Below are 18,214 nucleotides of genomic sequence, written 5' to 3'. Positions count from 1 at the left end.
TGCTATGTCCAGCTATCGCCTATCGCCCAATATCACTGCTCCCATTTGCTTCCCAACTCCTGGAGCAGCACGTCCAAGCTGAACTTTCCTCCCACCTCTCATCTAACTTGCTCTTTGACAATCTACAATCTGGTTTCTGCCCCATCACTCAACTAAGACAGCCCTGACCAAAATTACTAATGAACTACTTACAGCCAAAGCTAACAGACAATACTCTGTACTCCTCCTTCTAGACCTGTCCTCTGCTTTCGACACAGTTGACCACTGCCTCCTACTACAGATCCTCTCCTCCTTTGGCATTACCTCGCCCTATCCTGGATCGCCTCGTACCTTTGCAACATCACATTCAGCGTCTCCCACTCCCACACTACCTCCTCATCCCACCCTCTCTCTGTTGGAGTCCCCCAAGGCTCTGTTCTAGGACCCCTACTCTTCTCAATCTATACACTTGGCCTGGGACAACTCATAAAGTCCCATGGATTCCAGTACCACTTTTATGCTGATGACACTCAGATCTACCTCTCTGGCCCAGACATCACCGCTCTGCTGTCCAGAATCCCAGAGTGTCTATCAGCCATATCCTCCTTCTTCTCCTCTCGCTTCCTCAAACTCAATGTGGACAAATCTGAACTCATCATCTTTCCACCATCTCATAGATCTTCCTTACCTGACCTATCTATCACTATTAATGGCATCACGCTTTCCCCCGTACCGGAAGTCCGCTGCCTCGGAGTAACCCTTGACTCTGACCTGTCCTTCAAACCGCACATCCAAGCTCTTTCCACCTCCTGTCGCCTCCAACTCAAAAATATCTCCAGAATCCGTTCTTTCCTCAACTGTCAATCTACTAAAATGCTTGTGCATGCCCTCATCTCCCGCCTTGACTACTGCAACATCCTTTTCTGCGGCCTCCCTGCTAACACCCTTGCACCTCTCCAGTCCATCCTCAACTCTGCTGCCCGACTAATTCATCTCTCTCCTCGCTACTCCTCTGCTTCCCCCCTCTGCAAATCTCTTCACTGGCTCCCATTCCCTCAGCGTATCCAGTTCAAATGACTTATACTAACCTACAAAGCCATCCATAACCTATCTCCTCCATATATCTCTGAACTAATCTCCTGATATCTTCCCTCACGTAATCTCTGGTCCTCCCAAGACCTCTTTCTCTCCTCCACACTTATTTGCTCCTCACCCATCCGCCTCCAAGACTTCTCCCGAATATCCCCCATCCTCTGGAATTCTTTGCCCCAACACGTCCAACTATCAACCATCCTCGGATTGTTCAGACAGAACATGAAAACCCACCTCTTCAAGAAAGCTTACAGCCTGCACTGACCCTGCTGCCTCCTCACCACTACTAAAGCTACCGTCTCACCAACACCGGAGCTCCTACAACCCCCAACCTATTGTCTCCTTCCCCACCATCCTGTTGAATGTAAACCCGCAAGGGCAGGGTCGTCACCCCTCTGTATCAGTCTGTCATTGTTAGTTTGCTTACCGTAAGTGATATCTGTAATTTGTATGTAACCCCTTCTCATGTACAGCACCATGGAATCAATAGTGCTATATAAATAAATAATAATAATAATAATAATTTATATAGCATTGGTGCTGTGGCAATTAGATATCACTGTCCTATGGATTGGCCATTTAGGTCGCCTAAATTAGAAATACATTGTTCCCATAAAGCATCACAATCTAATTGTCTTATTTATTGGAGCCCTCATGTATCTATTACCACTTAGCCCTATTCCTGATCTCATACAAATAGGGTTATATGAAAATCTATGCATATTATGTAACTGAGCATTACAAGAAGCTCGGGAAGTTCTCGCCTTGAGTCTCCTGATAGTGATTTGCGCCTCTTGTACAAAATCGTTAAACAGGTTCTTGTGGTCCTTGCAGAAAAAGGGATAAAATATAACACATTAGTAATTAGTAATAATATATATGATGTGTATATATATATATATATATATATATATATATATATATATATATATATATTAACCCCTTCCCGACCTGTGACACAGCGTATGCGTTATGAGGCCGGCGTCACACTCAGCGTAAGCCAATACGGTCCGTTTTTTACGGCCGTAATACGGAGAAATGTTCCCAAAATAGTGATCCGTAGTCAGGGTGTGTCAGCGTATTTTGCGCATGGCATCCTCCGTATGTAATCCGTATGGCATTCGTACTGCGAGATTTTCTCGCAGGCTTGCAAAACTGACATCTAATGGATTTATGTGCTCAAATGTTCGGTAAAACATATATACAGTCTATATATACATATATGTCATTGAGACACACACATATACACTCACCGGCCACTTTATTAGGTACACCATGCTAGTAACGGGTTGGACCCCCTTTTGCCTTCAGAACTGCCTCAATTCTTCGTGGCATAGATTCAACAAGGTGCTGGAAGCATTCCTCAGAGATTTTGGTCCATATTGACATGATGGCATCACACAGTTGCCGCAGATTTGTCGGCTGCACATCCCAAAGATGCTCCATACAAGGCAGGATGGATCCATGCTTTCATGTTGTTTACGCCAAATTCTGACCCTACCATCCGAATGTCGCAGCAGAAATCGAGACTCATCAGACCAAGCAACGTTTTTCCAATCTTCTACTGTCCAATTTCGATGAGCTTGTACAAATTGTAGCCTCAGTTTCCTGTTCTTAGCTGAAAGGAGTGGTACCCGGTGTGGTCTTCTGCTGCTGTAGCCCATCTGCCTCAAAGTTCGACGCACTGTGCGTTCAGAGATGCTCTTAGGCCTACCTTGGTTGTAACGGGTGGCGATTTGAGTCTCTGTTGCCTTTCTATCAGCTCGAACCAGTCTGCCCATTCTCCTCTGACCTCTGGCATCAACAAGGCATTTCCGCCCACAGAACTGCCGCTCACTGGATTTTTTTTCTTTTTCGGACCATTCTCTGTAAACCCTAGAGATGGTTGTGCGTGAAAATCCCAGTAGATCAGCAGTTTCTGAAATACTCAGACCAGCCCTTCTGGCACCAACAACCATGCCACGTTCAAAGGCACTCAAATCACCTTTCTTCCCCATACTGATGCTCGGTTTGAACTGCAGGAGATTGTCTTGACCATGTCTACATGCCTAAATGCACTGAGTTGCCGCCATGTGATTGGCTGATTAGAAATTAAGTGTTAACAAGAAGTTGGACAGGTGTACCTAATAAAGTGGCCAGTGAGTGTATATATATATTCTGTATTTATATTTCATTCAGCGCGATATATGTCAAAAGCCGGTAATTCAATTGCCGGCTTTTCATTTCTCCTTCCCAAACCCGACATGATATAAGACATGGTTTACATACAGTAAACCATCTCATATCCCCATTTTTTTTGCATATTCCACACTACTAATGTTAGTAGTGTGTATGTGCAAAATGTGGGCGCTGTAGCTGCTAAAATAAAGGGTTAAATGGCGGAAAAAATTGGCGTGGGCTCCCGCGCAATTTTCTCCGCCAGAGTGGTAAAGCCAGTGACTGAGGGCAGATATTAATAGCCAGGAGAGGGTCCATGGTTATTGGCCCCCCCGTGGCTAAAAACATCTGCCCCCAGCCACCCCAGAAAAGGCACATCTGGAAGATGCGCCTATTCTGGCACTTGGCCACTCTCTTCCCACTCCCGTGTAGCGGTGGGATATGGGGTAATGAAGGGTTAATGCCACCTTGCTATTGTAAGGTGACATTAAGCCAGATTAATAATGGAGAGGCGTCAATTATGTCACCTATCCATTATTAATCCATTTGTCTGAAAGGGTTAAAAAACACACACACACATGATTAAAAAGTATTTTAATGAAAGAAACACACAGGTTGTTTTAATAATTTATTGCTCTCTCAATCCATCAGGAACACCCTCGCTTGGCAAAATAATAAACACACAATATACATACCTTCGGATGTCCTGTCACGTCCCACGAGGTAATCCATCTGAAGGGGTTAACTAATATTACAGCCATGAGCTGCGCTAAAGCACTCGCTCGTGGTTGTAATCCCCGGGGAATGAAGGAAATCTGAGTGATCTATACTTACATTGAGTCGCGGTGAGGCGCCCTCTGGTGGATGTCCTCATGAACTGCAGCCTGGGAACTTTTTCCCACACTCCAGGTCATATGAGGACATCCAGTAGAGGGCGCATCACCGCGAATGAAGGTAACTATAGGTTATTGACCTACATTTCCTTCATTCGCCGGGGATTACAGGCACAAGCACACAGCTGCATTAGCAGGGCTCGTGCCTGTAAAATATTTTAACCCCTTCAGATGGATTACCTCGTGGGATGTGACGGTTCATCTGAGGGTATGTATCTTGTGCGTTTATTATTTTGCCAAGCGAGGGTGTTCCTGATGGATTGAGAGAGCAATAAATTATTAAAACAACCTGTGTGTTTCTTTCATTAAAATACTTTTTAATAATGTGTGTGTGTGTTTTTTAACCCTTTCAGACAAATGGATTAATAATGGATAGGTGTCATAATTGACGCTTCTCCATTATTAATCTGGCTTAATGTCACCTTACAATAGAAAGGTGGCATTAACCCTTCATTACCCCATATCCCACCGCTACACGGGAGTGGGAAGAGAGTGGCCAAGTGCCAGAATAGGCGCATCTTCCAGATGTGCCTTTTCTGGGGTGGCTGGGGGCAGATGTTTTTAGCCACGGGGGGGCCAATAACCATGGACCCTCTCCTGGCTATTAATATCTGCTGTCAGTCACTGGCTTTACCGCTCTGTCGGAGAAAATTGCGCGGGAGCCCACGCCAATTTTTTCCGCCATTTAACCCTTTATTTTAGCAGCTACAGCGCCCACATTTTGCACATACACACTACTAACATTAGTAGTGTGGAATATGCAAAAAAAAAGGGGATATGAGATGGTTTACTGTATGTAAACCATGTCTCATATCATGTCGGGTTTGGGAAGGAGAAATGAAAAGCCGGCAATTGAATTACCGACTTTTCACTAACACCGCTGCGTATTTCTCGCAAGTCACACTGCTGGTCCGTGTGGAATCCGTATTTTTCTCGCCCCATAGACTTTCATTGGCGATTTTTTTGCGCAATACGCTGACAAACGCAGCATGCTGCGATTTTGTACGGCCGTAGAAAGCCGTATAATACTGAACCGTAATATACGGCTGATAGGAGCAGCCCCATTGAGAATAATTATGCCTTTTATTTGGCGAGTTTTACGGACGTATTTTCTGCGCTCTTACGTCCGTAAAACTCGCCAGTGTGACGCCGGCCTGAAAGTCGGTGCCAATCCGACCTGTGACGCATATGCTGTGTCACAGAATGATCGCGTCCCTGCAGGCCAGGTGAAAGGGTTAACTCCAATTTCACCCGACCTACAGGAACAGTGGGAGTGGTACTTCAGCCCGGGGGGGGGGGTGGATTCGCCCCCCCATGACTACGATCGCTCTGATTGGCTGATGAAAGTGAAACAGCCAATCAGAGCAATCTGTAATATTTCCCTTATGAAAATTGGTGAAATATTACAATCTAGCCATGGCCGATGCTGCAATAGCCCTGGCCGCCCACCAACTGACGGCGGCGATCTGCAGCCGCCGTCAGTGTTCCCTACCCCTCTGTCCTGTCCTAAGCGCCTTCCTCTCCCCTCCGACCCTCCCCCGTCCTCCCCTCTGCCCCCCCCGCTGTCCGATCGCACCCCCCCATACTTACCTAGTCCCAGTGTCCTCGGTCTTCTCGCATGGGTGCCACCATCTTGGAAAATGGGGGACGCATGCGCAGTGCGCCCGCAGAATCTGCCGGCCAGCAGATTCGTTCCCTGTGCATTTAGGTTCTATCACAGCAATCAAAATAAAAAAAATAGTAAATAAACCCCCTCCCCTTTATCACCCCCATAGGTAGGAACAATAATAAAATACAGAAAATATATTTATTTTTGTTTTTCCGTTAGGATTAGGGTTAGAACTAGGGTTAGGGGTAGGGTTAGGGTTGCACTTAGGGTTAGGGTTGCACTTAGGCTTAGGGTTGCACTTAGGCTTAGGGTTGCACTTAGGGATAGGGTTGCGCTTAGGGTTGCACTTAGGGTTAGGGTTGCACTTAGGGTTAGGGTTGCACTTAGGGTTAGGGTTGCACTTAGGCTAGGGTTGCACTTAGGGCTAGGGTTGCACTTAGGGTTGCACTTAGGGTTAGGGTTGCACTTAGGGTTGCACTTAGGGTTAGGGTTGCACTTGGGGTTAGGGTTGCACTTAGGGCTATGGTTGCACTTAGGGCTAGGGTTGCACTTAGGGTTAGGGTTGCACTTAGGGTTAGGGTTAGAATTAGGGTTAGAATTAGGGTTAGGGTTGCAGTTAGGGTTAGGGTTACAATTAGGGTTAGGGTTAGAATTAGGGCTAGGGTTGGAATTAGGGTTAGAATTAGGCTATGTGCACACGGTGTGGATTGGCTGCGGATCCGCAGCGGATTGGTGGCTGCGGATTCATAGCAGTTTTCCATCATGTTTACAGTACCACGTAAACCTATGGAAAACCAAATCCGCTGCTTTGTATTTTCTGCAGCATGTTAATTCTTTGTGCGGATTCCGCAGCGTTTTACACCTGCTCCATAATAGGAATCCGCAGGTGAAATTCACACAAAAAACACTGGAAATCCGCGATAAATCCGCAGGTAAAGCACAGTGCATTTTACCTGCAGATTTTTCAAAAACGGTGCGGAAAAATCCGCACACAAATTCGCAACGTGGGCACATAGCCTTAGGGTTAGGTTAGGAATTAGGGTTAAGACTAGGGTTAGGGGTGTGTTGGGGTTAGGGTTGTGGTTAGGGTTGGGATTAGGGTTAGGGGTGTGTTGGGGTTAGTGTTGGAGTTAGAATTGAGGGATTTCCACTGTTTAGGCACATCAGGGGGTCTCCAAACGCAACATGGCGCCACCATTGATTCCAGCCAATCTTGCGTTGAAAAAGTCAAATGGTGCTCTCTCCCTTCCGAGCCCCGACGTGTGCCCAAACAGTGGTTTACCCCCACATATGGGGTACCAGCGTACTCAGGAGAAACAGGACAACAAATTTTGGGGTCCAATTTTTCCTGTTACCTTTGGGAAAATTAAAAAATTCTCGGCTAAAAAATTATTTTTGAGGAAAGAAAACGTATTTATTATTTTCACGGCCCTGCGTTATAAACTTCTGTGAAGCACTTGGGGTTCAAAGTGCTCACCACACATCTAGATAAGTTCCTTTGGGGGTCTAGTTTCCAAAATGGGGTCACTTGTGGGGAGTTTCTACTGTTTAGGCACATCAGGGGCTCTGCAAACGCAACATGATGCCCACAGAGCATTCCATCAAAGTCTGCATTTCAAAACGTCACTACTTTCCTTCCGAACCCTGACATGTGCCCAAACAGTGGTTTACCCCCACATATGGGGTATCAGTGTACTCAGGAGAAACTGGACAACAAGTCTTGGGGTCAAATTTCTCCTGTTACCCTTGGGAAAATTAAAAAAACTCCTGGCTAAATAATTATTTTTGAGAAAAGAAAAATTATTTTTAATTTTTATGGCTCTGCCTTATAAACTTCTATGAAGCACTTGGGGGTTCAAAGTGCTAACCACACATCTAGATTAGTTCCGTGGGAGGTCTATTTTCCAAAATGGGGTCACTTGTGCGGGAGCTCCAATGTTTAGGCACACAGGGGCTCTCCAAACGTGACATGGTGTCCGCTAATGATTGGAGCTAATTTGCCATTCAAAAAGCCAAATGGCGTGCCTTCCCTTCCGAGCCCTGCCGTGCGCCCAAACAGTGGTTTACCCCCACATTTCGGGTATTAGCGTACTCAGGACAAACTGGACAACAACATTTGGGGTCCAATTTCTCCTGTTACCCTTGGGAAAATAAAAAATTCCGGGCTAAAAAATCATTTTTGAGGAAAGAAAAATTATTTTTTATTTTCACGGCTCTGCGTTATAAACTTCTGTGAAGCACTTGGGGGTTTAAAGTGCTCACTATGCATCTAGATAAGTTCCTTGGGGGGTCTAGTTTCCAAAATGGGGTCACTTGTGGGGGAGCTCCAATGTTTAGGCACATAGGGGCTCTCCAAACGCGACATGGTGTCCGCTAACGATGGAGATAATTTTTCATTCAAAAAGTCAAATGGCGCTCCTTCCCTTCCGAGCCTTGCCGTGCACCCAAACAGTGGTTTGTAACCACATATGAGGTATCGGTGTACTTAGGAGAAATTTTCCAACAAATTTTACGATCCATTTTATCCTGTTGCCCATGTAAAAATCAAAAAATTGAGGCTAAAAGAATTTTTTTGTGAAAAAAAAGTACTTTTTCATTTTTACGGATCAATTTGTGAAGCACCTGGGGGTTTAAAGTGCTCACTATGCATCTACATAAGTTCCTTGGGGTGTTTAGTTTCCAAAATGGGGTCACTTGTGGGGGAGCTCCAATGTTTAGGCACACGGGGGCTCTCCAAACGCGACATGGTGTCCGCTAAAGATTGGAGCCAACTTTTCATTCAAAAAGTCAAATGGCGCTCCTTCCCTTCCGAGCCCTGCCGTGCCCCAAAACAGTGGTTTACCCCCACATATGAGGTATCAGCGTACTCAGGACAAATTGGACAACAACTTTCGTGGTCCAGTTTCTCCTTTTACCCTTGGGAAAATAAAAAAATTGTTGCTAAAAATCATTTTTGTGACTAAAAAGTTAAATGTTCATTTTTTCCTTACATGTTGCTTCTGCTGTTGTGAAACATCTGAAGGGTTAATAAACTTCTTGAATGTGGTTTTGAGCACCTTGAGGGGTGCAGTTTTTAGAATGGTGTCACGTTTGGGTATTTTCAGCCATATAGAACCCTCAAACTGACTTCAAATGTGAGGTGGTCCCTAAAAGAAATGTTTTTTTGCAAATTTTGTTGTAAAAATGAGAAATCACTGGTCAAATTTTAACCCTTATAACTTCCTAGCAAAAAAAAATTGTTTCCAAAATTGTGCTGATGTAAAGTAGACATGTGGGAAATGTTATTTATTAACTATTTTGTGTAACATAACTCTCTGGTTTAACAGAATAAAAATTCAAAATGTGAAAATTGCGAAATGTTCAAAATTTTTGCCAAATTTCCATTTTTTTTCACAAATAAACTCAGAAATTATCGACCTAAATTTACCACTAACATGAAGCCCAATATGTCACGAAAAAACAATCTCAGAATCGCTAGGATCCGTTGAAGCGTTCCTGAGTTATTACCTCATAAAGGGACACTGGTCAGAATTGCAAAAAACGGCAAGGTCATGAAGGGGTTAAGGTCAAAATAGGCTGGGTCGTGAAGGGGTTAATTAGAAATTAGGTTATCCATCTCTTTCAGCAAAATGAATGGTCGCTCCCTTGCCATGCAACAGACAGTCCCATTTATTGAATATATTTTATTAGATAATTTCTAAACTGGATGTGCTTTTGGTTTTCAACAGGATTACCCATCAGTTGGGCAGCTGGCACAGAAGCTTTCACAAAATAACATCCAAGTTGTGTTTGCAGTCACATCCAATATGGTGAAAACATACCAGGTAAGATAAGACTGTACAATGTGAGCTGGAGAATAAAGAGATATACGGTAAAAGGATTCTGAGGATTAATTTATAAAATCTAGTTTATAAAAATTATGTCTCTGTCTTCAGGTTTCACAAAACAAACTGTATACATTATAAAATAGATCTTAGTCCTGAGGAGGCTGATATACTCACTCTGAAATTCCATTCCAGAATGGCTGCATAATCTTAATATGAAACATGAGTCCAACTTAAAGGTACCTTCACACGAAGCGACGCTGCAGCGATAGCGACAACGATGTCGATCGCTGCAGCGTCGCTGTTTGGTCGCTGGAGAGCTGTCACACAGACCGCTCTCCAGCGATCAACTATGCCGAGGTCCCCTGGTAACCAGGGTAAACATCGGGTAACTAAGCGCAGGGCCGCGCTTAGTAACCCGATGTTTACCCTGGTTACCAGCGTAAAATCTAAAAAAAACAAACAGCACATACTTACATTCACGTCCCCCTGCGTCCACTTCCTGACTGACTGAGCGCCGTACAGTGAGAGCAGAGCGGTGACGTCACCGCTGTGCTGCTTTCACTTTCACTTTGCGGCGCTGAGTCAGAGGAGGAAGCAGACTGCAGGGGACGCAATGTGAGTATGTGCTGTTTGTTTTTTTTACATTTTACGCTAGTAACCAGGGTAAACATCGGGTAACTAAGCGCGGCCCTGCGCTTAGTAACCCGATGTTTACCCTGGTTACCAGTGTAAAATATCGCTGGTATCGTTGCTTTTGCTTTCAAACACAACGATACACAGCGATCGGACGACCAAATAAAGTTCTGGACTTTATTCAGCGACCAGCGACATCACAGCAGGATCCTGATCGCTGCTGCGTGTCAAACTAAACTATATCGCTAGCGAGGACGCTGCAACGTCACGGATTGCTAGCGATATCGTTATAATGTCGTTTCGTGTGAAGGTACCTTAAGTGTGAGAGAGCTAATGTGCCCTAGTGTGTTCGCTCTCCTCAAACCAAGGCTGAGTGACAGTCACAGCTTGTACTGAGCACTGCAACATCTCGGCGGCAGCAGGGGAGGAGGAACACTGACGAGCTTTTAAAAAGGATTATGCAACTATTCTACTGTGGATTTTCCAAGCAAGCACATCAGCCTAATTAAGTCTAACAGATCTGTTTATTATTTATTCAGTCACTTCTGGTGACAGATAACTTTTTGCAAGTATAAGCATTTAGTTTTTTATTCTTCCATAGAATAAGTTCTTCCAGTAGAAAATAATAATAGTGCATTGCAATAAAACGTGTCACAATTCATTTATTTGTGGATACTTCATGAATGTATCAGAAAAGAGACATATGGAGGTTTGAGCCCACACAATTCTATGGGTGCTGGACTACTCTACAACATAGCTTTATAAGCTTGCCATATTAATAGGAATTAAAGCATGGAGGAAGCTGCCTACCTCCATAACATCTCAGAAAGATCTCACATGTTTCTCATCATAGCACTACAGCACCCTGAATTAAAAGGAATAGACAGCATGGTGTAATCTGATTGGCTAGAAAACATAAAAATGCTTTGAGTGGCCACTTTTATTGCATTTGCATTAATAATACTTCTGGTACATACTGATGATAAGGTTAAAAAAATTAATTTTTTTAGTTATGCTCCATAACAAATCATTCAAAACTGACATTTTTTTAAGCTCTTTACCACTTTGGTGTAACAGAGTTGATACAATTTTGCCAATTTTCTGTGATTTCAGAAGGAAAGTTGATTGGTATTTATGTGAATGTCCCCTTCACCCTAGTGATTATATTAACGTTCATTCCTGTAAATGAATATGTGTAATAGCAGGAAAACAGATTACAATTTTTGCAATAACAAACAGGAAGTAAAGCAAAGTCTTCAAACTTCCCCCATTTCTATACATAAGTTTAATTAAATTTACTTCCATCTTCCAATTTATTTAAAATAAAAAAAATGAAACTTTTGTAGTTTTCTAGTTTTGTATTAATTTTTGGAATTTTTCAAAAGTAGTCAAAAAATAGGACCAAAATAAAGCAATAACTATAACTTGACCGTTTTTAAAGAACCTGTCAGTACAACTTTATAATGTACAGTACATTAAATACATGACTGTAACGGCGCTGTAATACTGATTACATTGATACCTTTAGTGAAGAAATCCACATTGTGGTTCTTATTTAATCAGCATATGGAGTGTTCTGCTAATTAGATTTCAGTGCACAGGGGCCGGACTGTACAGGGGGTCTTTTTCTCCCTGCCTGTGATTCCCCGACCCCTCCTCCTGCCTCCGGTCTTTGAATAACAGGTCATTTAATTTTCAATGACCTGCCTACTCTGTTGGAAATCTCTTTTTCAGTAAAACTATAAATATTTAATATTGCTGCATTTACTTATTGCACTAAGGCCTTGGTCACATTTTTATTTTTGCTCAGCTTGTACTAGTCTGCTAACACAATGCCTCTGATGATTTAATTTGCAGTTTAGGCAAGAAATGTTAATACACTGCTCAAAAAATAAAGGGAACACTAAAATACCACATCCTAGATATCTCTGAATGAAATATTCCAGTTGCAAATTTTTATTCAATGCATAGTGGAATGTGTTCAGAACAATAAAACATAACAATTATCAATGTAAATCAAAATGAATACCCCATGGAGGTCTGGAGTTGGAATGATGCTCAAAATCAAAGTGGAAAATCAAATTACAGGCTGATCCAACTTCAGTGGAAATGCCTCATGACAAAGAAAAGATGCTCAGTATTGTGTGTGTGGCCTCCACGTGCCTGTATGACCTCCCTACTGTACAACGCTTGGGCATGCGCCTGATGAGGCGGCGGATTGTCTCCTGAGGGATCTCCTCCCAGACCTGAACTAAAGCATCCGTCAACTCCTGGACAGTCTGTGGATGGAGTGAGACATGATGTCCCAGATGTGCTCAATCGGATTCAGGTCTGGGGAATGGGCGGGCCAGTCCATAGCTTCAGTGCCTTCATCTTGCAGGAACTGCTGACACACTCCAGCCACATAAGGTCTGGCATGGTCCTTCATTAGGAGGAACCCAGGGCTAACCGCACCAGCATATGTCTTACAAGGGGTCTGAGGATCTCACCTTGGTACTTATTGGCAGTCAGGCTACCTCTGGCAAGCACATGGCTGGCTGTGCAGTCCTCCAAAGAAATGCCACCCCACACCATTACTGAACCACTGCCAAACCGGTCATGCTGAAGGATGTTGCAGGCAGCATATCGCTCTCCACGGCATCTCCAGACTCTGTCACGTCTGTCACATGTGCTCAGTGTGAACCTGCTTTCATCTGTGAAGAGCACAGGGTGCCAGTGGTGAATTTGTCAATCCTGGTGTTCTGTGGCAAATGCCAAGCATCCTGCATGATGTTGGGCTGTGAGCACAACACCTACCTGTGGACGTCGGGCACTCAGATCATCTTCATGGAGTCCTTTTCACATGCACATTTGTGGCCGGCTGGAGGTCATTTTGCAGGGCTCTGGCAGTGCTCCTCCTGTTCCTCCTTGCACAAAGGCAGAGGTAGCGGTTCTGCTGCAGGTTTGTTGCCCTCCTACGGCCCTCTCCACGTCTCCTGGTGTACTGGCCTGTCTCCTGGTAGCGCATCCAGCCACTGGACACTACGCTGACAGGCACAGCAAACCTTCTTGCCACAGCTCGCATTGATGTGCCATCCTGGATGAGCTGCATCACCTTAGCCATTTGTGTGGGTTGTAGAGTCCGTCTCATCCTACCACGAGTGTGAAAGCACAACCAACATTCAAAAGAGACCAAAACATCAGCCAGAAAGCATTGGTACTGAGATGTGGTCTGTGGTCCCCACCTGCAGAACCACTCCTTTATTGAGGGTGTCTTGATAATTGCCAATAATTTCCATCTGTTGTCTATTCCATTTGCACAACAGCATGTGAAATTGATTGTCAAACAGTGTTGCTTCCTAAATGGACAATTTGATTTCACAGAAGTTTGATTTACTTGGAGTTATATTCTGTTGTTTAAGTGTTCCCTTCATTTTTTTGAGCAGTGTATAATGCTAAAAACGGGACACACAACAAATACAAACACCACACTGAAAAAGTGCACACTGCATTCACCCTAAAGATGAACCTTGATCTTTGTGCCTGCCTGGCTACGGAGGTTGGCACCCTATGACAACTCACATGAGAATGGCACCCCTGCTCACCAACAGCTGATTCTACTATCCTGTTGTGCCCTATCGATAAGTGCCAGCTGACACACTTTCACTCACAACACATGAGAACAGTACCCACTAGTATTGGTCAGAAAAACAGGCAGTACATATATAATATATACTATATATATATATATATATATATATATATATATATATATATATATATATATATATATACAAATCAGGTCAGGGAAAAGGAGTGAAATAGCATGCCTGATGCAAATGATATATAACGATTTAAATATGATAAGTAGGCCCCTCTCACTAATCTGTACCTCCGCTGCTCCCTGCCTGTCAGCGGAGGTTCGCACCCTACTTGTCAGAGGATATGGTGCTCCCACTCCATGGCAGCTAGCCCTAGGAGACCCTTAAGGCCCCGTCTCACATAGCGATTTACCAACGATCACGACCAGCGATACGACCTGGCCGTGATCGTTGGTAAGTCGTTGTGTGGTCGCTGGGGAGCTGTCACACAGACAGCTCTCTCCAGCGACCAACGATCAGGGGAACGATTTCGGCATCATTGAAACTGTCTTCAACGATGCCGAAGTCCCCCTGCAGCACCCGGGTAAACAGGGTAAACATCGGGTTACTAAGCGCAGGGCCGCGCTTAGTAACCCGATGTTTACCCTGGTTACCAGCGTAAATGTAAAAAAAAACAAACAGTACATACTCACCATCTGATGTCCGTCAGGTCCCTTGCCGTCCGCTTCCTGCTCTGACTGAGTGCCGCCGTACAGTGAGAGCAGAGCGCAGCGGTGACGTCACGTCACGTTGTTCCGAGTGTTTCTTACCTCCTCTCCCTGCAGTCCCCGGATCCAAAATGGCCGCAGGGCTGCATCCGGGTCCTGCAGGGAGCGGCCTACCAAGCGCCTGCTCAGAGCAGGTGCTGGTAAGCCTGCAGCACTGTAAGTCAGATCGCTGATCTGACAGAGTGCTGTGCAAAGTGTCAGATCAGTGATCTGTGATGTCCCCCCTTGGGACAAAGTAAAAAAGTTTAAAAAAAAATTTCCACATGTGTAAAAAAAAAAAAATTCCTAAATAAAGAAAAAAAAAATATTATTCCCATAAATACATTTCTGTATCTAAATAAAAAAAAAGAAATTCATGAATAGCTGGTTTTTGGTCATTTTGCCTTACAAAAATCGGAATAAAAAGCGATCAAAAAATGTCACGTGCCCGAAAATGTTACCAATAAAAACATCAACTCGTTCCGCAAAAAACAAGACCTCACATGACTCTGTGGACCAAAATATGAAAAATTATAGGTCTCAAAATGTGGAGAGTGAGACGCAAAAACTTTTTTGCTATAAAAAGCGTCTTTTAGTGTGTGACAGCTGCTAATCATAAAAATCCGCTATAAAAAACGCTATAAAAGTAAATCAAACCCCCCTTCATCACCACCTTAGTTAGGGAAAAATAATAAAATTAAAAAAATGTATTTATTTCCATTTTCCCATTAGGGTTAGGGCTAGGGTTAGGGCTAGGGTTACGATTAGTGTTAGGGTTAGTCGTTTACCCCCTCATATGGGGTATCGGCGTATTCAGGACAAATTGCACAACAACTTTTGTGGTCTAATTTCTTCTCTTACCCTTGGGAAAATAAAAAATTGGGGGCGAAAAGATCATTTGTGTGAAAAAATATGATTTTTAATTTTTACGGCTCTGCATTATAAACTTTTGTGAAGCACTTGTTGGGTCAAAGTGCTCGCCACACATCTAGATAAGTTCCTTAAGTGGTCTTCTTTCAAAAATGGTGTCACTTGTGGGGGGTTTCAATGTTTAGGCACATCAGGGGCTCTCCAAACGCAACATGGCATCCTACTTAATTCCAGTCAATTTTGCATTGAAAAGTCAAATGGTGCTCCTTCCCTTCTGAGCTCTCCCATGCGCCCAAACAGTGGTTTACCCCCACATATGGGGGATCGGCGTACTCAGGACAAATTTCACAACAAGTTTTGGGGTCCAATTTCTTCTCTTACCCTTGGGAAAATAAAAAATTGGGGGCGAAAAGATAATTTTTGTGAAAAAATATGATTTTTTATTTTTACGGCTCTGCATTACAAACTTCTTTGAAGCACTTGGTGGGTTAAAGTACTCACCACACATCTAGATAAGTTCCTTAGGGGGTCTAATTTCCAAAATGGTGTCACTTGTGGGGGGTTTCAATGTTTAGGCACATCAGGGGCTCTCCAAACGCAACATGGCGTCCCATCTCAATTCCAGTCAATTTTGCATTGAAAAGTCAAATAGCACTCCTTCCCTTCCGAGCTCTGCCATGCACCCAAACAGTGGTTTACCCCCACATCTGGGGTATCAGCGTACTCAGCACAAATTGTACAACAACTTTTGGGGTCCATTTTCTCCTGTTACCCTTGGTAAAATAAAACAAATTGGAGCTGAAATAAATTTTGTGTGAAAAAAAGCTAAATGTTAATTTTTATTTAAACATTCCAAAAATTCCTGTGAAACACCTGAAGGGTTAATAAACTTCTTGAATGTGGTTTTGAGCACCTTGAGGGGTGCAGTTTTTAGAATGGTGTCACACTTGGGTATTTTCTATCATATAGACCCCTCAAAATGACTTCAAATGAGATGTGGTCCCTAAAAATAAATGGTGTTGTAAAAATGAGAAATTGCTGGTCAACTTTTAACCCTTATAACTCCCTAACAAAAAAAAATGTTGGTTCCAAAATTGTGCTGATGTAAAGACATGTGGGAAATGTTACCTATTAAGTATTTTGTGTGACATATCTCTGTGATTTAAGGGCATAAAAATTCAAAGTTGGAACATTGCAAAATTTTCTAAATTTTCGCCAAATTTCCATTATTTTTCACAAATAAACGCAAGTTATATCGAAGAAATTTACCACTATCATGAAGTACAATATGTCACGAGAAAACAATGTCAGAATCGCCAAGATCCGTTTAAGCGTTCCAGAGTTATAACCTCATAAAGGGACAGTGGTCAGAATTGTAAATATTGGCCCGGTCATTAACGCGCAAACCTCCCTCGGGGCTTAAGGGGTTAATAATATGGAGTAAAATCCTAAAATCCTAAATATGAAGATGAACTTGGGAAATTGTTTTTCTAACACAAAGTATGGTTATTGAATCCCAACCTATAAATGGTTTCAGGTTTGCTGGACTTTTTTTTGCATCCATTTCAAACACTTTATCAGTAAATTGCATATATTTCAACACGTAAAACTACAATTTGTCCTGGAAAACAGGCTCTCATAGTACTACAAAAACTACAAAAGTAAGAGCTACATATTTGTTTTTCCATAAATTATGTTTTTATTGTGCAAAAGTAGTAAAACTGTAAATATTTGATATTGCTGCATTTACTTATTGCACTAAGGCCTTGGTCACTCCACGGATATATTTCGCTTATTGTAAATGCTTTATTTTTTAGGATCTCAGTAAGTTGATTCCGAAATCTGTGGTTGGGAGTTTGTCCAATGATTCAAGTAATGTTGTCCAGTTGATTACAGAAGCTTATCAGGTAAAAAGTCTACATATTAAATGGGAAATTGGACTTTTTTAAAAAAAAATTCCTTTAGTAACGGCGATCGCAACACTGGGGTCAGTAAAAAGCGACCCGAATCATGTTCTCTGGGGTCTCTGCTACCCCCCGGTAGCCAAGACCCTGAAGAAATTCTGACACTGGTGGGTGCTATACACTTATTTCTCAGAGCTGTTAAAAAGAGGCGCTGAGGCATAAGTACCCCTAATTGCCACCGTTAAAAGGCATATCGGCAGTCGTTAAGGGGTTAACAGAAGGGTAAAAACTATTTTGTCCATGTGTGTATAAGAATAGTACCACAGAACTGTATTTTCTCAGAAGTTAATACAGTTTGACATATTGTGAAGTAAGACACAAGTTCAGCAAAAGCTGTGATAAAATTGTTTGAAAATGTTGTTTTGAAACTGGGACACCTCCCTTGGTATAAAAAAAATGGTGGTTACAAACCTAACCACAGAGGTCATAGAGACAATGTAGAAATGTTGTTTGCAGCAGAAAAATGGTGAAATGTGTTTAGCATATTTCAAAACCAGCACAGCCGTAACTCACAGATCGATGAGTTTACCATGCAAATGTATTAATATGATGATTACTGATGAGCGAGTATGCTCCTTACTCGGGTTTTCTGAGCATGCTTGGGTGGTCTCCGAATATTTTGGGCGTGCTCGGAGATTTAGTTTGTGTCGCCGCAGCTGCATGATTTACGGCTGCTAGACAGGCTGAATACATGTGGGGATTGTCAGTTTGTTAGGAAATCCCCACATGTATTCAGGCTGTCTAGCAGCCGCAAATTATGCAGCTGTGGCGACACAAACTGAATCTCCGAGCATGCCCAAAATACTTGGAGACCACCCGAGCATGCTTGGAAAGCCCGAGTAATGAGCATACTCGCTCATCAG

At 43.1% G+C, this 18,214-nt stretch overlaps 1 protein-coding gene across 2 annotated transcripts in view; it reads left to right on the top strand.

Moving 5' to 3' along the window:
* ITGB2 (integrin subunit beta 2) overlaps positions 1-18,214 on the top strand; it is a 179,742-nt gene that overhangs the window by 106,742 nt on the left and 54,786 nt on the right. For both annotated transcript variants that reach the window (XM_077272157.1, XM_077272156.1), the window contains exons 8-9: positions 9,459-9,554; positions 17,205-17,294. In XM_077272157.1, coding sequence (XP_077128272.1) covers positions 9,459-9,554; positions 17,205-17,294 — 186 coding nt within the window. The remainder of the gene's footprint in view (positions 1-9,458; positions 9,555-17,204; positions 17,295-18,214) is intronic.

Source organism: Ranitomeya variabilis, chromosome 7, assembly GCF_051348905.1.
Source record: "Ranitomeya variabilis isolate aRanVar5 chromosome 7, aRanVar5.hap1, whole genome shotgun sequence".
NCBI lineage: Eukaryota > Metazoa > Chordata > Amphibia > Anura > Dendrobatidae > Ranitomeya > Ranitomeya variabilis.
Note: the sequence above shows the minus strand (reverse complement) of the source record. Positions and strands in the feature narration are given on the sequence as shown.